This window comes from Xenopus tropicalis, chromosome 7 (assembly GCF_000004195.4).
Source record: "Xenopus tropicalis strain Nigerian chromosome 7, UCB_Xtro_10.0, whole genome shotgun sequence".
Taxonomy (NCBI): domain Eukaryota; kingdom Metazoa; phylum Chordata; class Amphibia; order Anura; family Pipidae; genus Xenopus; species Xenopus tropicalis.
Genome location: NC_030683.2, coordinates 24,274,152 through 24,299,492, shown reverse-complemented (window position 1 = coordinate 24,299,492; position 25,341 = coordinate 24,274,152). Strand labels below are relative to the sequence as shown.

At 37.9% G+C, this 25,341-nt stretch overlaps 1 protein-coding gene across 2 annotated transcripts in view; it reads left to right on the top strand.

Annotated features, from left to right (window-relative positions):
- Nucleotides 1–25,341, top strand: part of dock1 (dedicator of cytokinesis 1) — a 215,706-nt gene that overhangs the window by 28,057 nt on the left and 162,308 nt on the right. The window contains exons 4-17 of one of the 2 annotated variants that reach the window (XM_012959631.3): nucleotides 41–96; nucleotides 3,676–3,772; nucleotides 5,337–5,485; nucleotides 9,274–9,409; nucleotides 10,615–10,766; nucleotides 12,771–12,852; nucleotides 14,254–14,389; nucleotides 15,375–15,447; nucleotides 19,752–19,894; nucleotides 20,828–20,953; nucleotides 22,693–22,817; nucleotides 23,615–23,713; nucleotides 23,855–23,927; nucleotides 24,595–24,698. In XM_012959631.3, the coding sequence (XP_012815085.1) occupies nucleotides 41–96; nucleotides 3,676–3,772; nucleotides 5,337–5,485; nucleotides 9,274–9,409; nucleotides 10,615–10,766; nucleotides 12,771–12,852; nucleotides 14,254–14,389; nucleotides 15,375–15,447; nucleotides 19,752–19,894; nucleotides 20,828–20,953; nucleotides 22,693–22,817; nucleotides 23,615–23,713; nucleotides 23,855–23,927; nucleotides 24,595–24,698 (1,551 nt within the window). The remainder of the gene's footprint in view (nucleotides 1–40; nucleotides 97–3,675; nucleotides 3,773–5,336; nucleotides 5,486–9,273; nucleotides 9,410–10,614; nucleotides 10,767–12,770; nucleotides 12,853–14,253; nucleotides 14,390–15,374; nucleotides 15,448–19,751; nucleotides 19,895–20,827; nucleotides 20,954–22,692; nucleotides 22,818–23,614; nucleotides 23,714–23,854; nucleotides 23,928–24,594; nucleotides 24,699–25,341) is intronic. The other variant, XM_002932662.5, reaches the window with a different exon arrangement.

The following is a 25,341-nucleotide window of genomic DNA, read 5'->3' as shown; positions in this document are numbered from 1 at the left end:
TTTCAGATTATCACAAATTAGTTGTTTTTAATTTCTTTAGGGAATATTTCCAGCAAGCTTTGTTCATCTCAAAGAGGCAGTCATCGATGGAAAGGGGTAAGTTACACTGCCCTCCTTCTATAAACCCAGGTTTTTACTTATTTATACATGTATGGGACCTGTTATCCAAAATGTTCAGGTCCTGAGGTTTTCAGAATAAGGAAGGAGTATTTTTTCATAATTGGATTTCCATATGTTAAGTCTGCTAAAAAAATCATGTAAACATTAAATAAATCCAATAGGAATGTTTTGCCCCCAATAAGGATTAATTATATTTTAGTTGGTATGAAGAACAAGGTACTGTTTTGTAATTACAAAGATTAAAATTGAGTCTATTATGGCCTTCGCATAATGCCGAACTTTCTGGATAACAGATCCCATGCCTGTATATTTTTAATAGTTCAGTTCAAAAATGGACTTTGAATTGAATATGCTCCTCATAGTTATATTATAAATTACTTAGGGGTTCCTACCAAATAAATTTCTAAAAGTATATACCTTGACTTTTTCTACAATTTCCAATTTTGTAGGAGTATGTACTTCATTACCTAACTGCTAACCAACTACAGATTCTATATTTTGGGGTTTATTTTTGTCTTTTGCTGCACTGCATATTGTTTGGAATAAGTTTGTAGAAAGTGGAAACTGAAAGCCATAAAAAAAAATGGAAGGTGTTGAAAGAGGGGAAACATAATGGAAAGGCGCTCAGCAATGGGCAAAAGGAGATGGAAGACTAAAGAAAAGAACTAAAGAAAGAAAATAAAGAAAGGCAAGAGAAGTGATGGGCACAGTTTGGGCTTGTGGAATAAAGTGAAGATAAAAATTGAATGGAGGGCTGTGTAGAGCATTTAAAAGAGAATTGGAAAGAAATTGTAAAGTATTTAAGAACAGGAACGGGTTTAATAAAGGAGAATGTTGCAATTGTTGAATCAGGATTTTTTTCTATAAAGGACATAAATATGGTAGCCCAGGATAGCTTATATAAATATGAAGCAGGAAGGTGCCTGCTGGGACAGTTTGAATGCCAGTTGTGGTTTCATAAATATGAAGGTGCTGATGTTCATATAAAACGTATGTAGATACAGCAAGAATCACCATATTGATATAGCGCCTAAACCGTAGTGTGCTTCCTTATTGTAGGTAGCGTTTAAAAAGTAAATATTTATTTTTAAAAAAAGAGAGATTTGACACGAGTTGTCTCTCCCCCTCCAACATTTAAGTCGCCTAAGTCGTACCTCACCTTACCTCAAAATAGTTGGCCAGCTTTTACAAATCACAGTGTACATACGGGATGATAGCTGTTTGATCAAACTGCGGAAAGATCATACTTTTATTTCAGTTTCTTAAAATCATCAATTTGAAATCATCAAATTGAGAAGCGCAAATTAATCCAAAAGTGGTCAGGAAAAAAAAAAATGACGAAAGAAGTTAATTCGGAATTTATAGATGTTAACGTTTTTGTTGCCTTTGTCTTAACCTCCAAATAAATATGTTGTGCATCAGTATTCTAATCATCTGATTACTGCATAATGACAGCTTCCTCGTCTGATTACAAAATTGATTTCTAGAGCATAGTTAAACTAAAATAGCATGCAGATGATTTATATTTATGTGATGAATATATTAAAGAAAGGCGTTAGGCATGAATGAGATGCAAAAGTCTTTAAATGCTGAAATAATAATAAAAAAGAAATTGTCAATTTCTCGCTGCCGCTTTGCAGGCTTAGAGACTTCCTTAGGGAACTGGGAATTTACTATGCATATGAAATTGTTATGGGTGGAGGTAAAGTAAGTAAAACACAATTGTTATTGTATAGATCTGGTTCTGTCGAGAAGACAGTGGGATACACCTGTGAAATCATTCCTCTGCCATCCTTAAGTGCTAATGTGGAGGTTTTTCAATGCCACTATATGTAGATCTGGAACCAGTTACAAATGTCATGTGATTTGATAGCATATTATTGCAACCCACCTTTCAGTACAGGTATAGGATCCGTTATCTGAAAACTCATTATCCAGAAAGCTCAGAATTATATGAATGCCATCTCCCGTAGACTCCATTTTAATCAATTTTTAAAGGAACAGTTCAGTGTAAAAAATGAAACTGGGTGAAATAGACCGACTGCGCAAAATAAAAAAATATTTGTGATATAGTTAGGCAAAAATGTAATCCATAAAGGCTGGAGTGAGCAGATGTCCAACATAATAGCCAGATTTCTACTTCCTGCTTGCAGCTCTCTTACCTCTTAGTCAGTGACTTTAGGGGGGCCACATGGGACATAACTGTTCAGTTAGTTTGTAAGCATGCAAGTCAGATTGACATAGGATGCCGAGGAAACCCTGAAGCTACTGCCTGGTCAGGAGGTGGTGGCAGCACCAGGTTTCCCCCAATGTCAACAGGGGCAGCAGAACCTGATTTGTAATGGACGGTAGGAGGGACTGAGCGCAACTATAGGGAGGAGCAATGAACACATTTTGATGCAAGTACCTTTAATGAAAGTGGTTATAGGTGCAACTGACAGCAAGGAAAAGTGCAAGTTACCCAGTATGCTTGTGGATGTACTTTTTGAAAGAAAATTGCGTTTGAGAGAATATGTTCACCCTATATTACTTTGCATTTTATTATTGTGACTATCTAGAGAAATTCAACATATAGTGCTACACGTGTCATGACCTTTAAGGAAAACTTTATTCCACATGAATGGGTGTTTTTTCACACTCCAGAATTTCAGTTTATATAATTAATGTAAAACCATAAAACATGCAGTTTGTGTTAAACTGTATTAGGGGTGTGTAGTGTCCGATCAAACACTCTAATTGTGTTATATTCTTGCTGTGAAGTACTTATACAACACCCTCCTAAGGGTCTGGATGACTACAGAGTTTACAGTTGTTGCCATTGGCTTTGCTCACTGAACATTCGGTGAAGGTGATAATGTGCCTTAAAGGGGAACTCTGGCATCCAAACCAAAATTTGTTAAAGTGCCCCACACAACATAGAAACACCTAATATCCCTATCACTGTAATCTGTTCCTGCAAAAAGTAGAAATAAATACTATTTTTTTATGCTGAAATACAGCTGCAAAACAGTTCTTCTCTTTCTGCATCATTTGAAATCCTGTCAGGGAGGAGGGACTAAAACATTGATGTAACAACTTCTCCACAGTTTACAGGCAGCATGCAGGAACTACATAACCCACAATTCATTGCACTGTGATGTTCTTTTCCTTATTGACATCACGTGTGCAGGGGATTGCTGAATTTGGAGGATGCAGACTACTGTTAAATATTTTTTTCTCCTTATGCACGTATTATGCAGTTTGGATACATCCAGTTAGGCACAGTATGTTGGTAAGCACATTACATTGCAGGTCTTCTGGCGTATAGCCATCTTAATACTGTTGTTAGATTTAAGAGTATTTATTATGGAAACTTCCATTATATATATTGAGTAACTATTGCATGGATAGACAGTTTTGCTTGGTTGATTTTTTTGCATTTTGGGACTTTTCTGGCTTGAATAAGCTTTCATTAATTACTGTCTATTCACTGTAAAATTCCCGTGTCATTTTCCAGAAATATCTGTTAGGATACAGAATTAAAATTGACTAATTCTTGTTCAATCTGATTTTCAGGCAGCATGAAACCATTGTTCCCTGCGAAATCCCTCTGGTTCAAGAAGTCACTACAACGCTACGAGAATGGTCAACTATTTGGCGACAGCTATACATTGTGAGTATACAGGGGGAACAGAACCTCACACAAGTGTACACACAAGTTACATTTGTACAAAGTCAAGTTCATAGACAATCATATGCTGTAAGTAAGGCTGAAAGAAATGCAGAGGTCCATAAGAGTCACCACAGTGTACAAGTAAATCCTGAACAAGGGGAATACATTCCAGCAGGTAAACTGTATGTAGAAGAAAATTCCTTCCGGAACCCAAGAGGAAAATGTGTTCATTTGACAAATGACTGCTGTTTTTTAACCTCTGTGATGTATTACTATGCTGTAAGCTCTTAATCCAAGTCCAGTCAATTGTATTATCTTTCATTTTTTTTCCCATGTTAAAAAATTAGGTTAGTGCTTCTCCACAAAATAAAATCACACACCCTTTTAATTATTAGAATTATTTTCCGGTCTTGCTGTAATAGAACGGACCCATTTCTTATACACAGGCCCTTCTCACATATAATTCATTTTATTTATTCATAGGCAGGTTCAGGCTAACGATAATGACATATGTAGAGTATTCAGTTGTTTTTTTCCTGAGTGGTTTAGCGTTTCCAATCACCAGATATCTGAATAGCAGATGTGCCTTCATGTCCAAAAGATTCATGCGATCCGACAAATCGGTAAAATTATTGGAAGGTTTGTGGGCACCAAACAATCTTACATTTAGAGATTTGTCATCCAACATTGGTCAGAAAATCAATTTAAAATTGAAATTTGTCCATTGTCCAATTGTTTGCAGGACCAGGTACAGTATATAATTTTCAACTAGATGATATCGCTGATTATGGATCATTGATGGACAAACTGTACATTTAAATGACTGTTTCAAGATACGCTTGGTGGTACAAAAACGAAAAGATCTTTTAAAAAGCTACACGTGTATGGCCAGCTTCACAGTCTTTTATGAACTCTGGGCAATAAACTATGGCAACCAATCAAATGCTCCATTGTTCTACATGAATTTCAAGTATTTCTGTTGCTTGTGGTGTATTTTCATGATTTGGGAATACAGGTATGGGACCTGGGGTTTTCCAGAAAAGGGCAAAGACACATGGGACGATTAGTCACCGCAACTTTTTAAAAAAGTCAGCAACTAATTGGCAAACGGTGTGATTGGTCGCAGCAAAACAACTATTAACCTACACACCCTAAGGTGCCACAACTAAATTTTTAAAGGTCGTGGCGACTAATCGCCCTGGGGGATTTTTCCGTAATTTGGATCTCCATACCTGAATACTGTTAAAAATCATTTAAACATTAAATAAAACCCAAAAGGATTGTGTTGTGTTGTGATTGTATTCATAATATTTTAGTTGGGATCAAGGTAAAGGTTCTGTTTTATTATTACAGAGAAAAGGGAAATCATTTTTAAAAATATGAATTATTTGATTAAAATGGAGTCTATCAGTTGGCCTTCCAGTAATTCAGAGCTTTTTGGATAATTTGTTTCCGAATACCTGATCCCATACCTGTATATTATTTTCACTATATCAGCATCTTTGTTTTAGCATAATATTTTATGTAAGAAGTTGTTCACCTGTGTTTCCCTTCCTGTTATCAGCAAGACAATCGCGATATGTTTAAGTGCGTAAGAAATATGATTTATGACCTGGTGGAATGGCGATCTCAGATTCTCTCCGGTACTCTACCGCAAGATGAATTGAAAGAACTTAAAAAGAAAATAACTGCCAGGATTGACTATGGAAACAGGTAAGTGGCCTTGAATGTGCAGTGTTTTATGGTCAGCACAGGATGAGCGTGCAGAATGCAGCTGCCCCATCTCAGAGAAATGATTAACTTTAGTGTTTGATGCAATGATAAGTAGTTTAACTCAACATCATGCTGCTCGTTAACAGGTAATGGCTTTTCCTGAACAGGTCCGTTTAGCCATGAGAGAATTGTGAAACAGTCAGACTTATTACCCCATGTCCAGACCTTTTTCTTAGTTTAAAGGGGTAGGTCACTTTAAAGGTAACTTTTAATATGATTAAATGTCAGAATGTTACTCTCTACGTCATACTAAAACTTAACTCAAAGGTGAACATCCCCTTAAACAATAAAGGCAGCCATGCTCAGCCTCCAGGTGCTGTTGAACTACAACACCCCACTGTCTGCTGTGGGTTGCTGGGAGCCAAATACCATCAAAGCTGCTGGACCGCTGATTGATGGCTTAAAGAAAAATGATATAAAAGCACTGACCTAAATGCCTGTGACTGAACTGAAGAGCAAGAGAAATATTAAGTGTTAGTGAGAAAGTTATTTATCTCCACTATGGCATGTTAAGGGAGCCATAAGAGTAAATTACAGTTATCCTGTTACTAGGAGACCATATGACAATAATGATCCTAGAGATATTGGCAGATATGATGGAGATAGCACTGAGTGAAAGAGAGACCCATTAATCAGTGCACAAAATGACTTTACACATGGGGTTCCTGGGGATTATCCTTATGACCTATTTTTTTTGTGGATAATTTTATCGTGAGAGACAAATTAACTATTAATCTATATTAGTTATTGTGTTTCCATAGTCTATAAAAGTGTTTTGTCTCAAGTAGAAGACCCAACTTTCACATCATAAAGGTTTATTTAGTATTATGGATAAATTCGCTCTAGCGAGCAACTAATCAGTTTATAGCTTTGTCTAGTGCAGCTGAAGGGGCACATTTGTTGTCAGATTATGCCAGAGAAACCAGACATTTTTGACAATTTACAGACTATTTAATTGTGTATGGGGCCACAAACCAATATTCTGATTCCTACAGATATCCGTTTTCCCCCCATATTCTTTGTGAGTCTAATGGTGGCCATACACAGGCCGAAAACAGCTGCTGATGGACCAGCAGCTTATCGGCCCATATATGGGGCACTCCAATGGGCCTAGCTGACCAATATCTCTCCAAAAGTCAACCAGATGTCCATCGGGCAGGTATTGAGGAGTTGTGACCGCTTGTGGATGCGGTCCTTTACTACAGCCTGTCCTCCCATGAGCATATTGTGGAAAGATCCACTCATTTGGCTACCTCGCCGGACACGCTGATCTTTCAGTGTATGGCCGCCTTTAGCCCTGAATGATAAGTCAGCCTGATTTTGGTGGGCGGAATGCCCAAAGATTTCCTTGTTATGTGACCTAGTCAAATGACCAAATCGGAGCAAGTCAAGTTAATGTATAATGACCCCATGTTACCCTGGCAAATGTACAGCGTTCTGTTTACATCTCTGCATATATATATATATATATATATATATATATATATATATATATAGAGCAGACTTTTCCTTATGCATATCTAGGGAGATGGAAAGAAAAAAAATTTTTTTTTATTCTATTAGGAATTTGTGTATGCTTTAGCACTTCTCAATTACATGTGGGTGACTGATTTGCTTATCAGAGGCTGCACTGAATCATGTAACACCTTCTGAATATCTGTATGCCGCGATTACCATTAGCTTACCTTTCTGGGAATAGTCTGGGTTTGGCTATGCGTTTTGCATCTCAGCTTTTAAATGTATGAACGCTTCATGAAAATCCAATTTCGGGCTCGGTTCAAAATGATAGGGCAAGTTTGCATTTCTTCCGGCTGTGTTTAGCTTTGCATAGAATCAATTTTTTTTTTTTCTTGAGACTCATCCTTGATTCTTTTCGGTGTGCGGAATTTCAAACCTAACCTTCTACTCAATTAATGGATTCCTTGTTTGTTATTGTGCCTTACCATCTGCCAGCGTATTTGCTCAAAGTTTGCATACACTCCAGATGCTCTGTGTTCAAACAAGATTGAGCATCTTGAAATTCTGTTTTGTTCTAAAAGTTCTGAAAATTTCATGTAATAATGACTGTATCGAGAAAGATCTCTACTCCTTCTCCCACCCCTCTCTTCAGAAAGTTACAGCGCCGCTATGAACTTTTACGGATGGACTTTTATGTGACAGATGTTGGCTCTTGCTGTTTGTCAGTGGGACCCATTAGAGTGCTTGAATTCAACTGCCTTCCTATAATACAGACTATATTTATAGAGCATCAACATGCATGTACAGCTTATTAACAAATTAAATGTAACTTGTATTTTACAGAAGCACATTGTAGAACAAAGGAGTTTAGGTGCCCAAAAGCTATACCTACATTTATATATTTAAAGCACCTCCCAGTTCCTAACTTTATTGAGGCAGGCTAGAATTTACTGGCCACGGGCACATTAGCCTGTCAGGACCTGTGCCACATCACACTGACAGAAGAGTTGCTGATGGCACCGGCATGTTTTACCGGCAGAACAGTAGCTCTTGGCCCCAGAACGTATACTAGCTTAGAAGCGGCTACTGTTTCATAGGCTGCTCAGTCACTCCTGGCTCACATAATATTTTACAAGCAGAGCACTAGCTATAGAGTAAGTGGATAAGGATAAATAGTGTACAGGTATGGGACCTGTTATCCAGAATGGTCGGGACCTGGGGTTTTCCGGATAAGGAATCTTTCCGTATTTGGATCTCCATAACTTAAATCTGCTAAAAATCATTTAAATATTGAAGAAACTCAATAGGATTGTTTTTGCCTCCAATAAGGATTAATTATATCTTAGTTGGGATCAAGTACAAGCTACTGTTTTATTACTACAGAAAAAAAGGAAAACATTTTTTAAAATTACAATTATTTGCTTATAATGGAGTCTATGGGAGATGGCCTTTTCGAAATTCGGAACTTTCTGGATAACAGGTTTCCGCATAAGGAATCCCATACCTGTATAAAGGCACGTCTATTTCCATTGCCAGCAGGTTGAACACTCATAGCCCACCTATACACCCCTTTTCAATGTGAGTTTAATGAATAGGACTTGTGCTGAACATTCTTTAGCCTGTTGTTTAAACCAGTGGGGGGGGTACCAAATGTTACTGCACGAACACCACAGAGCTTCCGACGCATGCACAGTAGAGTAAAAAAGATGCAGGCACAACTATTAGATTTTTAAAGCATCAGAGCGGATTCTCGGCCTGCACTTATCCGCAGGCTGATAATCTACCCCGTGTGGCACTAATTAAGGAATATCTGTTTCTATTTATAATGGAAGGGAGGGGCCAGTGAAGCCACTTTTACACTAGTGCTTTAAAATGGAAAACAAATAGAAAAATGGTTTTTGTTTTTTTTTTACTAAAACAACAGGCAGAAAATAAGTGTTAATTTTTAGCAAAGGTGTTTTTAGGGGTATGAGGTCCCTATAACCTTAGCCATTCATTTCTCGCTCTACTTTCTTCTCTCTTTTCTCGCTCCACTTTCTTCTCTCTTTTCTCTCTTCTGTTTTCCTGTTGCTTTTAAAATGTCCTGTTTTCTTTTAGCTCATACTGTCTTGTGTTTTGTGTTTCCTTTGGCATTTTTTCTCTTATTTGGCCTTGGTTGTAACCCCTGATCTTATATTTCCAATAAAACAGGTATCTTCTAAATTGACTAAAATGCAGAAATATAATGTTTTGCAGTTATTATTTCTTGTCTTTTTGTTGCTTTTGATTAGAATCCTTGACTTGGATCTGGTCGTACGGGATGAAGATGGAAATATTTTGGACCCAGACCAAACCAGCACATTAAGTCTCTTCAGGGCACATGAAATTGCTTCCAAGCAGGTTGAGGAAAGAATACAAGAAGAAAAGGTACATATTATAATGTTTATTTCTGTTTATTCTTTGAAAACGTAAAAACATGTAACATTAGCCTATAATTAAATTTGAGCAGTAGTTTAAGTATGAAAATTTGGGTAGCAATATTAGAAATGAATTTCCTCCATATATTGATGACCTTCAACTTTCAAGCAACGGGCCTGTGTGCACCCGACAGATCAAGTCGGCAGCTTATTGACCTGTGTATGGGGCCCTTAGATGGGGTTACCCAACTAAAATCAGCTAGATGTTGACTGGGCAGGTTAAAAAGTCCAGTTGGCACAAGGAGTACATCAGATCATTGATGCAGTCTTTGGCTGAGGGCCAAATGATCAGATCAATATGGTATCTCCTACCTCAAGTTGGTTATATTGGAGAAAGAGCCAATCATTTGGCAAGCGGCTCATTTAGTGCATGGCAAGCTTAATTACGTTTTTATCCCAAATCCCACCCTGTCTGAGGAGGCTTGGATGTCTGGAATATATAGCAACAGATATCTTCCCCAGATCCCAGTTCCTCTGCCACCACTCTAGGACCCCCTTCCCGGTTGGGGCCTCACAGTTCAGAACCACTGCGTCACTGTTTTGCTGAATAGCCTTACTTTATACCACTTCTACCAGTGAAAGGCTTACCAGTCTATCATTTCCTGGTTCTGTATATAAAAGATATGTATTGCCTGCAAAAAGGTCCTAACAATTCCTGTACCTTGAACGCAGCTTCTGTCCCAACTGAAGCTCATTTATTAGAAAAAACAGGCTATACCCAATGCAGAGACTGTGCTACAAACCTTTTCTTATGCAGAAGACATATTTTGAGTTGCAGCACTTTATCAAGTGGTAAAAAAAATCTCACTTGATAAAGAGAAACATCAAAACATGTTAGGCTAATGCCATGGGGGGGGGCTGATTCTCAGCCTGCGGATAAACACAGTGCAAGAATATACCTCTGCGCTTGAAGAACCTGCAAGTTGTGCCTGTACTCAAAAGCATTGCTTTAGCCCTAGCGCAGCTACACACAGTGTATTTCAGGTGGGAGCTGCTTGAGTAACTGATGTGCTTTGCTTTCACATATCCTTTTCTTTCTTATCAATTCTTTATTGTGACCATGGTAACTTTGTATCATTGTTGTCATTGTACACTTCCTTTTTTGTGCTTTTTTTGTTAATACTAATATGTGTTTTTAAATTCTATTTTCAAAAGTCTCAGAAAAACGATATCAGCAGGCAAGCCAAGTTTGCTGCAACGCCTTCATTCGCTTTATTTGTCAATTTGAAAAATGTAGTGTGCAAAATTGGGGAGGATGCCGAAGTCCTTATGTCTCTTTATGACGCTTCTGAATCAAAGTTTATAAGGTAAATGCTTTCACTACTTTACATAGTTTATTAGTTTCCAGCTGTACTGTTTAGGGCCTGGTACACTGCCAGGGAACATTTTTACCTTACACCTCTACAGGTATAGGATCTATTATCCAGAACGCTTGGGACCTGGGGTTTTCCAGATAAGGGATCTTTCTGTAATTTGGATCACCATACCTTAAATTTGCTTAAAATCATTTTCACATTAGATAAATCCAATAAGATAGTTTTGCCTTCAATAAGGATGCATGCAGCTTAGTTACTATCAAGTATAAGGTGCTGTTTTATTATTATAAAGACAAAGGAAATAATTTTTAAAAAATTTAATCAATTACTTATAATGGACTCTATGGGAGATAGTTTTCCAGTAATTCAAAGCTTTCTGGATTATGGGTTTCCAAATAATGGATCCCATACCTGTACTTGGGTTAAGTGCAGTCATGTGAAACAGCAGAAATCCATTATCCTGGCTAAGCAAACCTTAGTTTGCCTTTTGCCTGTTATCACAGAAGGAGACAGAAGTTCAAAAATACTTTTTGCAGTTTGGCTGCTGAAGGTCTAAATTATTGTTCTAAATTGGAAAATCCAGAGCTTTTAAAAACACCCTGTAGGCTTTTTCACGTTTATCTTAAAAGACGTTGAAAAATCCCTGTGCTCTGTGAGATCTCACCTTCTGCCCCTAGAGATATTTTGACAATTATATTGACTTGGCTTTAAGAAGATATAGGTTTGGCATTTCAAAAGGGAGGGCATGTCCGCCAAGATTGTGAAGGTTTCTCTAACCTTTCTAAATGTGGTTCAAAATTTGAAGAGACTGAGCCGCAATCTCTAAAAGCCACGTAAGGTTTTACACATTGTGGGTAATATAGAAACAGGCTTTTTTCTAACTCTGGTTCCTGATAGAAGCCATTCATCAGTCAGCTTTAAATGGGCAGTTGCTGTGAGTATTGTGAGATAAAGGAGGACTGCAGCTGCACAGCAAATTGGGCTAGAAAGGCTACACATTATGTTCCCTGCCCAAGGCTATAAAAACAGTTATGATCTGTGCCTCTTAAGATTACCAGTAGCTCCCTATTCAGATTCTCAGCACCTCCTTTGGCCTGGCTGTCCATTATCTGAGCATAGGAACTGACTTACAATATACAGCATAAATATAATATTAAAGTCATTTAATAATTTGCCCTGTAGCTTCAACTTCTGTGACAGATTCAACCTCCTTTTCTGACTGATTATTTCCAATGATCCCTAAGCTTAGCTTCTCAAATACTGCCCAGAGCACACTGAGCATGTGTAGTGCCACTGACGCTCAAAAGTTGCCCTAACAAGATCCAATATGGCAAGCTTCCATGGACAACTCGGAAGGCATAGATCATTACTCTTAAATATCTGCTAAACCTCTGTGCTGGTACAGTAAGTTCATTATTAGCCATATTAATTTTTAGGCTAACATAAAAGGCACTAACTTTGCCCTGGGGAAGATACCCATAGCAGTCAATAAGGTGGTTGCTTTTCAACAGTTGGCAAGTAAATGCTACTCACTGCACCCTGGTTAACTTAGTAGAACTCATTTATAAACAGTGGGCAAATTTACACATAGGCATTAACCCATAGAAACCAATCAGTGACTGGCAAGTAGGTGCAGGTTGAACAATGAAAGCAAACATTTGATTGGTTACCATGGTTTACTGCCCAGTGTTTATGAACTAGCCATAGTATCTTCTATTACAAACCCACATATTTAGAAAATATACCCTGATACTGCACCAGTAGAAGATTAATTGCATGCTATCGCTTTGTTTCTGCTTGTCAGGTTACTTAGGTACTTAGCATTCGGACAGTCCAGTGTGGTTCTGTTTGTCTCAGAATACTAGGATTGCCCTGCAGATTCTTCAAATCACAGATGATTGTGAGCCTTGCATATACATGTAACAACAGTGTCTTTTTTTCCTTCCAGCTTTAGCATTTCCATTTAGCATAACACAAAAATTCATTATTTTACAGTGAAAACTACTTGGTGCGTTGGTCAAGTTCAGGCCTGCCAAAAGACATTGACAAGCTGCATTATCTACGATCAGTTTTTACTGTAAGTTTTTTCTTCTCTAATGTCAGAATGATGGAGTAGGAGCTACGGGTTTGTTGTTGTTTTTTTTGTTTTTTTTTGTAATTGAAGGGGAACAATCATGAAAAATGTTTTTATAATATTGAAAATATAAAATCTAAACATTTTGATTTATAGCTGTTAAAAATTTTGCACCGTTACAAAGTTATGGCTAATTATTAATGCAGCCTCCCATCCCCCACCCTCCAGAATCTCTGGCTCCCTTGTCTGCGCAGTGATGCAGAAATGTGTGAGTGACTGAGGAGGGTGAAAGCTGATTTGCTGTGCCAGGTTATTAGGCCACACCCCTCAACAGGAAACGTGCAAAGGGAAAGTAAAGGAATGGAGCCGGGCTGGGTGCTGATGAAGCTGTATTTGTAGATATAACAGTAAAGCAGCTTATTTTTTATATCCTTTATATTCACATATACACAGCATTTCAGCCTTTTTTGCATTTGGGTTTGTTCTGCTCACCAGCAGCCATAGATCCACTGCCAGTCACCCTCTTGCAATTTGCACATGCAGACACAAATCTTACTTCAATAACAAAAGAGTGTCTTCCACCATACCCCTGACAGTGACACATCAATTGCAGCAATATTACAGACCTCTGCTCAGGCAACTGTGTGTGTACAGGCACATAGACTCCTGTATGTTGGATTCACAGACCTCCTCTGTCTTTTTTTAACTCTCCTGTAGCCTGACCAAGCCAGGCTTTCAGGCTTCTTGATTAGCCAGCTGGGTCTCATCAGGCCCACCTAGTCAGTCTGTAGCATTTACCCTGCTATAGCCAGTTGAAATATTTTGAAAATCTGAAAAAAAATTTTTTTGTTTGAATAAAAAAACTTAAATAGTCCCCCCCCCCCCCTCCTTAAATCTCAAATTGAAAATATGGCTTGATTTTGCCTAGGACAACTCCCATTGACTTCTACATAAACTCGCTGAAGTTTTACATTCCAGTTTTTGAACCATAATTTGAATATTGGGAGTTTTGACACCCCCATAATCTTACACACCCTATATAGAAATTTGGTTTTCACAGGGTGGTTCCTGAGGGATGTAGCTAAAAACAGTTGGTAAATGCCCCCAGTAGTTTTTTTCTGTAACAAGGCTATTAATTTCATTAATATTCCTTTAAAGGAGAAGGAAAGGCTTAGTCACTTGGGGGTGCCAAAATGTTAGGTGCCCCCAAGTGACTTTAATCACTTACCTTTTACCCCGGGCTGGTGCCCCTGTTAGGAGAAATGTATGTGCTTTATCTTTGCTCTGGTTGCTTAAATGCATTCATATAAATTCTGTAAAGGCTTTCCAGTCTAAATATTCATCAAGAAAGAGAACATTTCATTTACTTACCACACTGTATACTCTGTATACTCCTTTTAACAGGATCTTGGAAGTAAAGATGTTAAAAGAGATAGAATAAGCTTTGTGTGCCAGATTGTGAGAGTGGGGAGAATGGACCTACGGGATAACAACACTAAAAAACTGACCCTGGGGCTGAGGAGACCGTTTGGTGTTGCAGGTAATTTTCCTCCAGTTAATCTTTTTTTGACAGTATAATAAAAGATAAGAGGGACCGACAGTCGTAGAGAAACTCTGTCTCGTTTCTTTAAATGTTAATAATAAATCATGAATAATCACAATGTTGTTCCTAAAATATGTACTTTATTTTTCAGTGGAGTTTTCTTTATTAAATTTTTCTTTGTTTTTATTTTTTTTTTTAAATATATATTTATGAGTTGAATTGGTAGTCTAGATATACAGGTATGGGATCTATTATCCGGAAACACGTTATGCAGAAAGCTCTGAATTACAGGAAGGCCATCTCCAATAGGCTTTATTTTAATCAAATAATTCAAATTTTTGATAATAATTTCCTTTCTCTCTGTAATAATAAAACAGTATCTTGATGGTAACTACGCTACATGATTCCATACTGTTGGCAAATAAATACTATTGGGTTTATTTCATGTTTAAATTATTTTTAGACTTGAGGTACTGAGATCTAAATAATGGAAAGACCCCCCCCCCCCCTTATCCAGAAAACCCCAGGTTCCTAGCATTCTGGATAACAGGTCCCATACCTGTACTATGATCATTTTTTTTTTGATAGAGTATGAGAGTATCCTTTACATGGATAAACATGTGGCAGTGAAAGCTGATAGCTTGGCCCCTCCAGAGATGTAGGCAGGTATTTATCAGGCAGTACCCAGTTGGTTTCCATAACCTGAACATTCAGTTCAGCCCAATTTGTTCTAGTGGGTCAGCGACCAATTTGGAGGGGCTGTGTGGGTTCATGTCAGTAGATTCATCATGAATTATATATTTGTGCCTAGCTCCATATGGGCTACATCCTTGGGTTATAAACACCTCCTTTAAGTCAGAGGGCTGTTAATGTGACTGCAGTAAGTTCAGTATAGCTTTTAAACTGTTATGCCATTTTCCTTTAACTGTATTGAACATTATGTACTGTGGTTTGTATGCAAGTTGCCTCTTTCTGTTTACAGTAATGGATGTAACTGACATAATCACTGGTAAAGTGGATGATGAGGACAAACAATATTTCATACCTTTTCAACCGTAAGTACCAAAACAGCTTCAGAATTCTTATTCATACACAAAACAGATATCATCTAGTGTCTCCTTGAAGGTTGTGTACTGTAAGCAACTCTGGCGTTGGAGTTGGGTACCCACCGTTGCTCAAGGAGAATGAACAATAATAGACACATCAAAAGACCAGAGACACAAAGCAAGTAAATAATAGAGGTCATCAATTACATAACAAAAAAATGTTTCTTTTATGCACTGTCCATCTAAAGTATGTCTGTTTTACTGTTTTTAAGGGGTTTTTATCCCTGTAATTCCATTAATATGTGTATATTTTAAAATGCACTAGTTAACCGTTTTGGAAGTTAAGATGTATATTCCCTACTTTTAACATATTCTCAGTGTAAGTAGTTATAGTAAGAATAATGATAAGCTAAACAACTGTTACGTTCAAGTGCTGTATGAAATGGAAAGGGTTGAAAAGCCATGCTTTAGAAGATGCCACCTGAACACAGAGTGTCCTGACCCAGGGGACTGAGTGTAGGTGAGTAATAGTAGGTGTCCGAGCCTGCTTGCATGGTGTGTAACTGGTTTTGTCAGTTCTCATTGCAGTAACAGCACTAATCATTTCTCTTATTAGATACTGAAGAAATAAAAAGGATTTTACATATCTTGGTCTAAAGTGTACAAGTCAAGGACAGAAATGTAGGGCCCAGGTTTGTTAAAATACTGGCGATTCCTGCGGGATTCCCAGTTATTAACATTATCCCAACTGTCAGGAAGTTATATAATGTCTGACCTTCATACCAACAATGGTGCCCGTTCATCAGAAAGAGTGCTACTGTACTTCTGCATGTGGGAAATGAATCCAAAGCTTACCTATAAATTAATCATTGCCTTAAAGATGCTATAAGCCCTCTTTTTTAGCACAAGTTTGATGATATGGACTTGAGCTGAACATACCAATTGTTTTATTTAAGAAATATTTTTTTTTGTAATTTCTTGCAATTAACAGGGCAAAATATAAAATTAAAGTCACATTGTACTTCCGGTTATTATAAGCACAATCGCATCTCCACTGAGAAGCCCTTTATATAAACAAACCGCTTCCTATCCCTTGGCTGAAGTTTTTGTCAGACATTGAGAAAAGGAGCAGCTTGTTATACAGAGGCTTCTCAGTTGACTGCGGATTTGTTTTAATTGTTCTTATACAGTAGCAGTAGAAAGAGACTTTCAGTTTTGACCTGTATAGTGGAACAAAAATACTATACTTTATAGTATACTATATACTTTAGTTACACAAACCCTATTCACAAAATCTTTAACTTTTAAACAGTGCAAATCTAGGGGTGAGTCTACCATTCATTTAATATCATTTATACTCTGCTTCCTATCTTAAATGTTTGTATATCTTAATGTATCAGTAATCAGTCAACATCATTTATACAAATCAGTCCCATATTAATTATATCATATATATATTTAGTTGCCAGACCCAGTGTGAAATTTGAAACAATGGAGCATATGCCCTATGATTAAAGATTACCAATCACCTAGAAATTGTTTCCCCCACCAGAGGTGCATACTAACACTCCGAACTCCGGATGGCAGAAACATTAGCATTTTTATAAGAAAAGCCCCCCGTGTGCAATATAAATCGTCACGTTCCCCGATTCTGTGTCTACTTATATTGCACCTATACTTCATATAGCATCCATTTAAAATCAGCTCCATCAGCTTTATTAGGAAACTTTACATAGTTGCTGCGAGGGCAAAATGCAGCTGGCAGGCATTACAGGGTGCCATAGCAGTGCAATTACATTTTCACTGCAGTGAGTTCAGGTGTGAGAAGGAACGATTGCACTCATTTGCGTTGCAAGACTGATGCAACTTCCAGTTACAGTCTCCACCATGAGATATTGCATAGGCTTCCTGTAAATGAAAGGGCTTGTTGCTATCATTGTTTTTAGCACAGAAAAAAACATTGTTTCAGGGTCATGTTGCAGGAAATTTACAACCCCAATTAGATTTTTCTTGCGATGCATCATACAGTGTGTAAAAGGGTCAATATCTTCTCTGACTGCCAGGTTTTGCATAACTGGATTGAAGGAGATTAACTGCTAGTGCTTTTAGCTTAAAGGAACAGTAACACCGAAAAATTAAAGAGCTTTAAAGTAATAAAAATGTAATGCACTGTTGCCCTGCACTGGTAAAACTGGTGTGTTTGCTACAGTAACACTACTATAGTTTATATAATAAGCTGCTGTGTAGCCCCGGGGGCAGCCATTCAAGCTGGAAAAAAGGCACAGGTTACATAGCAGATAACAGATAAGTTCTGTAGAATACAATAGTGTTTTATCTGTTATCTGCTATGTGCCTGTGCCTTTTCTCCTTTGAATGGCTGCCTCCATGGCTACATAGCAGCTTATTTATATAAATTATAGTAGAATTTCTGAAGTAAACACACAACTTTTACCAGTGCAGGGCAGCAGCACATTATATTTTAGTTACTTTTATACACTTTCATTTTTTGGTGTTACTGTTCCTTTAACTTTATTTCCTTTCCCTTTTGGTCTTTTATTTTTACTTTACACTTTTGTTTTCTTTCCTTTTTGGTCTTTCCTTTTGCCTTTCCTCTTCCATTTTCTTTCCTATTCATCTCAGTCTTTTCTTTCCCTTGTTTATTTTCACTTTTAGGTTATTTCCCTTTTGGTATTTCCTTTTTTTTCCTCTATCATTTTCTTTTCTTTCCCTTTTGGTCTTTCTTTATGTACATGGAGGCTTCAGTATATCTTGCTGCTGCTCTTCATTGGCTTTAAGTATACAGCTACATTTGCCAAAATCAGCACAATAAATAGTACAAATATGTTCTGCCTATCCTTTTCAGTTATAAAATATATATATAAGGGATAAAATAAAATGTGCTCGCATTTGTCCCCAAGCGTTCCATCGAGGTGCACGGTCCAAAGAAATGCATATGTTTGGTAAGGACCAGCCCTCCCAAGTATAAATTCAACAAAATGTCTTTATTTCACATAAATGGCTGTTTTTTATAAAATGTAATGCTTAGATGTCAAGAAAATATGAGTAAATAAAATATTCACAAAACTGTCAAGGGTGTTTATAATTAGAGATGCACCAAACCCCGAATCCTTCGTAAAGGATTCGGCAGAATACCTAACTGAATCTGAATTTACAGATAGTGCCCTAGCTGGAATCAAACCTCCACCCAGACCTGCTTCTTCCATAATAGCCCAAGCCTCCTCTGACATATTTTAGTGTCCAACGTTTCAGTCCACATTAGGACCTTTCTCCCCCCCATACTTCCCTGTTTCCCACTAGGGAGATAATGAGCTCTATCTAAACAAACCCTAAGCTGCAGACATTTCCTTTTTGGCATCCCACCGGCTAGAATGTAAATCGCTGGAGGGATGGCATACACGGTGGCACAATTTGCCGAAGTCATCGAAGTTTCTTCTCAAGGCGACTTCGGCAAATCGCGGCACTGTGTATGCCATCCCACCGGCAATTTACATTCTAACCGGTGGAATGGCATTGCGGGGAGATTAGTCACCCCCGACTAGGGAGAGTGTATGTCCTTATAAACTCTAATGACTTGTATACGTTTCCTTTTAATGTTTGGAGCAGAATCATAAGCAGGTCTTTAACATTCTTGTTATCCATCCCTGGTGATTCATATATGAGAAAAGATATTCTGAAACTGTATGCCTTGCTTGTACGGGTGGGGATTTGTTATCTGGAAACCCATTATCCAAAAATCTCCAAAGCATAGCAGTGCCGCTTACCATAGTGTCTTGTTTGAGCAGTTCTTTATTTTTAATTGATTAGCTTTTTCTAAGTAATAAGACAGTCTCGCTATTTTTGATGGTGAAATATTGGTTTATCTGTTTTTAGTAGAGTTAAGACTTTCCATTATAGAAAGTCCCCCTTATCCGCAAAGCCTTATGCCCCAGATGTTGCAGATAACAGATCCCTTACCTGTAATAGAATGGAGTTTGCAGTCATGCATTTGTTTGTGTAACTGTTTTCAGCAGCCTCTTGCACTTGCATTTGATGAATGTGTATATGGCCTCTCTTGTAAAAAGCTATTTTCTTTGTATCCCTATGTAATTTTCCTCCTGATTAATGATCTTTCTGTATCTTTCTTCTCATCTATTTCTGTTCTTTGTTTTTTTTTTTTTTCTATATTTGTTGACTAATATATACTTTGTGAAATCTGTGCTATGATCTTATACATTCCCTTGTTTCTGTGGTTTCTGGCGTACTGTGTGTGCCCTATGTTTGCTGTGGTGCTGTCTGTCATGTGCACACTCCAGGCTTGCATTGGATGACGCCATTCGACACAAGCAGCTGAATATATCATCCCGTTTTTCACCCAGGGTGGCAGGGGAGAGTGATTTCCTTCAGGCTGTTATTAACAAAGTGATTGTTGCTAAAGAAGTCAACCACAAAGGTCAAGGTAGGTCTATAAGCATAATAACACAAGCTGTGGCTATGGCAGTTCAGTTGCTTTATTGACTTTTTTAAAAAGCAATGCACTTATATAATAGTTAGCATTGAGTGTAGATCAGTTTTATTAATGTATGGAAATATTACCAGCTAACTAGGGCAGGAGTCATGGATCATGTATAGCAAATGGGCTTCGTTGCTAGATGGACAGGTGCATGGTTAAGCTACACAGGACATAGGCTCTCTCCATCTTATGAAATTCACTTGCTACAACCAGTTGCTTCTGTACTGTTTCTTACATCATGAGTGCGTTCTCTGCAGCAGGAAAAAAATGGCTGTTTTTTATAAAATGTAATGCTTAGATGTCAAGAAAATATGAGTAAATAAAATATTCACAAAACTGTCAAGGGTGTTTATAATTAGAGATGCACCAAACCCCGAATCCTTCGTAAAGGATTCGGCAGAATACCTAACTGAATCTGAATCCTAATTTACAGATAGTGCCCTAGCTGGAATCAAACCTCCACCCAGACCTGCTTCTTCCATAATAGCCCAAGCCTCCTCTGACATATTTTAGTAATAGTTCCTTTTAACTACCTTTTAACTAAAAAATCTATTTAATGATTAGCAGTTGTAAATGTATGGCTTGACTTTTTGTATTGTCTTGAAATACGGATGGCGCACACACCCCCTTACAAGCTTTGTGTATGTATGAGTATATCCAGAGGTGCCCTTGAGTCTTCTCCATCTGTAAATATTGCAATTACTTGCTTAATGCTCTTCTATCAGAACAATACATATGAATTTAAGTCTGAGGAGGGTCACTCAGTACAGTCAGTGGTTTATTATTATATAGAATGTGCTCATAATTAGCTGTGTGCTTACAGCATCTGCGTTCAAAACTTAATCTTTTCTTTAAAGGCCTGGGTTATTCTGTTTACAGGTTTATGGGTCACGATGAAATTGCTGCCTGGTGACATTCATCAGATTCGCAAGGAATTTCCTCATCTAGTAGACAGGTCAACAGCTGTTGCTCGGAAAATGGGATTTCCAGAGATCATCATGCCAGGTGTCTATTGCAGCACGGCTATATAAATGAAAGCTTTCTGTCTTCTTTAGGTTCTCTTGTGTTCTTTAAAGCATTATATTAATAGTGCAGATATTACCATCTGTGTTCATTTCTAGCTCTGGGAAAATATCATTTTTTATTCGCTTTATTTGGTGGAATACATAGATCTTTATGCAGCATGCTTTTTAAAATGTGAAGTATTTCTGGTTTCAATTTTCCATTGACATTTGCCAGTAATTGGAAACTACAATTCAGCTAATTTGATTAATGCCCTAGACTGACAATTAGTGATTTAACTGAACTAGGTTCAGTTCATGGAAAGAGTTTGATTGGGAAGTGCTCTTGTAACCCACATAGAATGGACCCAAACAAAGAAAGGGTGTCTACATTTATGTACATTAGGCATCCCTACACTGTTACTCAAATCCTTTGCAAAAAAGAGACCAGCTGCTCACAAGTTCAAGAGGTTTTCCCTTTTTATTTTGTCATTTTTAGAGTTTCAGGCTGCTTGTGGCACCGCTGTCTATTTTGTATGCAAGAAGCACAAGTTAACAGACTGTAGAGGTGGCCATATACAGGTATAGGGCCCTCAGATGGGTCTAACCAACTGATGTCAATCAGGCTGGTTTAAAAACCTTATTTGGGTGAGAAGCTCATTGATGCAGTCTTCGCACTAGTTAGTGTGACTTGAGGGCTAAACGATCAAATCCGTCCATTATCGCCCTCCTCAAGTTGGGCATATCCGGGAAAGATATTCTTGTTTGGGGTCCACACCAACCGAGTGGATCTTTAAGTGTAAGGCCCCTTATTTCAGCCTGTCCTTTTTACTAATATGGGGGACACTTATCTCACCTTCAGGAACTAAATTTGGCAGAAAAAAAGAGTTATTATTTTCTGAATAGTCCTGATAAAGAAAGAATATGGCTTGGCATATAAGTGGGGTTGTTCAGCTATGGAGGGCCAAGGTATCGCTATTAAGAGTGTGACTAGGGGGATGCCAAGGTAAGTCCCGACATACACATTTATACATATCTGCATATTTGCTTTTGTTGCCAAAATGCGCAATACTTTCAGACAGCCCCATCTCTTTGAAAAAACTATAGATGACTGTTGCCCATTGTTCTAATGTGGATAAATAGCTGCAGTTTATGTTTATCCTCTCTTTGTTCCTTGGTCTGTTATTATTCCGTGTATCTAAGCTCTCTGAAGGTTATTATTTCAAAGAAAAGATCACAGCAATGATTATCTGTTCCCTATACCTGAGAGGTGACCTTCATAACAACACACCGCTTTGGTATCGCACTTGTGATCTAAACCAAAAGTGACATCTGCAGTAATCAGTCATTAATGTCGAATTCCCTGCTATCGCCAACATGAAATGATGCCAGCTGCCTCTTTTTTAGCATAACATCTAAGTGCATTGATGTTTTCAATAACCATTTTATTTTACCCCTGTGTTTTTTTTTTTATTATTTGCACATAAAATTAGGGAGCCATGTTCCTTTCCTAGCAGAAATGTCTTTATCACTTCCAAAGGAAGTGTGTTTTACAGCCTACAGGAGTTTGGGCCACCCCTCAGTACTCTTTGTTTTGCCAAATGAAGCCTTACTAAAACTCTTTAGTAACACTGTGTTATGGGGTGGATTGTAATGTGGAGCTTCTTTCTTTTTGATGATAAAAATATAAAAATATGTAAGTATATTATGACCAGACGCTCATTCTTCTCAAATTACATTTAGGTGATGTGCGCAATGACATATATGTCACATTAATTCAAGGGGACTTTGACAGAGGAAACAAAACTGCGCAGAAGAATGTTGAAGTATCTCTTTCAGTCTTTGATGAAGATGGGAAACGGTTAGAGGTATTGTGAATTTTTTTTATTTGTACTTTCAAAATTGACATCCGCAGAGGATTTAGTTTTCTATGGAGAGGCTGAATTGGAATCATGTATTTATGTAGTGCTAGCAAGTTATGCAGCCCTTTAGGGTAATGGCACAGGAACGATTATTCCCCAATGGTACATTTTCTAAACTGTGGGCAGCCGATCTTCTGAAAATGCTTTTCCACTGGCATTAAGGTGGCCATCACTATACTTGAGGTGGGTGATAATGGTTTGATATCTCTCGGGTTGGTCCCTCAGATCCCGTACACAAGCTACTAAGCCGCTGATCCGTTTGCAGCTTATATTGGCCCATGTATGGCCACCTTGAAGGTGACTGGGCTACAATGCCTAGTAGCATCTGAACCAAAATTTGTTAAAGAGCCCCACACAACACAGAAATCCCTGCTATACCTGTCATTGTATTCTGTTCCACCAAAAAGTAGGAATAAATACCATTTTTATATGCTGAAATCCAACTACAAAACAGTTCTTTCTGCATCATTTATAAACCTGGTAGGGGAGGAGGGGCTAAAATATTTATGTTACAAATTTTAACAACTTCTCCACAGCTTGCAGACAGCTTCTTTAGCTTTACTGTCTGCAGCACATCTCTGACTCCTTTGACCCAAAAATAAATAAATAAACAAGACATTCTTGGTGAAGTTACTAAATCTACAAACTTACAGGTTTACTTCTTACTTCTGAAGGCAGCGACCCCAGAGAAACAGAAAGGTTATGAGAATCTAAACTTGCCTCTCTGTCTTTTTTTTTTCCAGAATGTTATTTACCTCGGGGCAGGCGATGAACCCATTTCCGAGTACAAATCCGTTGTGTACTATCAAGTGAAGCAACCCCGATGGTTTGAGACTGTAAAAGTAAGTATTGCTGTAATTCTTATGCAGTTGTATCAGTATAAAATGTTGTGCTTTACTCTACTGCACTTGTGTTTTTGATGCATGAAGATAAACTGCAGCTTTGCTAATTCTTAAAATTGTTCTGATATGTTTCCCCTAAAGGTTGCCATCCCAATTGAAGATGTGAATCGTAGCCATTTAAGATTTTCTTTCCGCCACAGATCTTCCCAGGACTGTAAGTAACCAACAAATGTGTTAATCCTACTCCCTCCTCTCTCTCTTTTTTTTTTTTTTTTAAAGAGGTAGTTCACTTTTATTCATCTTCATTTTTTTAGCTTTTGTATATGTATGTGTATATATGTATATAGAATTCAAGAAGCTATTTTGTTGCTAGGGTACAAACTTTCCTTAGCTACCAGCCAGTGGTTTGAATGAAAGACTGGAATATGCATAGAAGAGGACATGAATAAAAAGATAAAATTGTGGCCTTAAGGTGCCCACCTACGGGCGATATTGGGAAAATGTAGGCTAATGGCACAGTCGGTTCGGGGACTGCATCAACGAGCCAATGCGTTCCCCGATCCGACTAACTCTTTTAACCTGCCCGATCGATATCTGGCCAATTTCAGGTCAGATATCGGACGGGTATGGCCATCGTTTCTGCCCCTACACAGGCCAATAAGCTGCCGAATTGGCATCTACAATCTGCCCTTGTATGGCCACCTTAACAGAGAAATAGCTTTATGGCTGCCAGCATCAGTGACCCCAATTATTAAAAAAGAAAGAAAAGAAAACCAATTGGGAAGTTGCTAAAAACGAGCCATTCTATAAACATACAATAATGTAAAACGCACTGTTAAATTTAATTAGTGACGCCATTGTGTTTTTGCCTTTTTATGCAGCCAAAGATAAAACAGAAAAACCATTTGCAGTGGCCTTTGTAAAACTGATGAGATATGATGGAACAACATTAAGGGATGGGGAACATGATCTCATAGTTTACAAGGTAACGTAACCTAATTGTATAACAGATTTTTTTGAACTGACCAGCTTTCATAAAGACATACGCAAAAAACTTTTAAATAGAGTCAAACCTTTAGAAACTTCAATTTTAAAGCAATTCTGCCTTCATTTGGTAACCTTTTTTTTTTTTTTACTGTGACCAACAGTTGAGCCTGGAATGCCAATACTCAGTCAGTGTTGTAAATGCAATTCAGCATCATTGGCCATATACTAATAGATCTGCTCATTTTGCACAGTCATCTGATTTGGCCAACCATGTGCTATGCTGATCCAATCCTTTGACCCCTGGGCCATCAATCTGATCCTAATACTGGCCACATCAGTACATTGATGTTGCTCTCAACCGACTGGATTATTAAATCTGCCCATATATTGAGGAAGGCCATTAGGAGGTCCCCATACGTAGTCCAGTAAGCTGCTGGCTCATTCTGAAGAAGACTGAGTTGCCAGCTTTTATCATCCTAAATGTGAACCACCTTTAAGGCACACAGGGAAATGAGTCGCCTGCGGTAAAATCTTTGCTACCATGGACTTCCAATTTCTCCAAAATGCCTTCCTGTGCAGGAAACTTCGGGTGACCTGGGGAAATGAAGAGCCGCGTATGCCTTCCCACCGGCAATTCACTA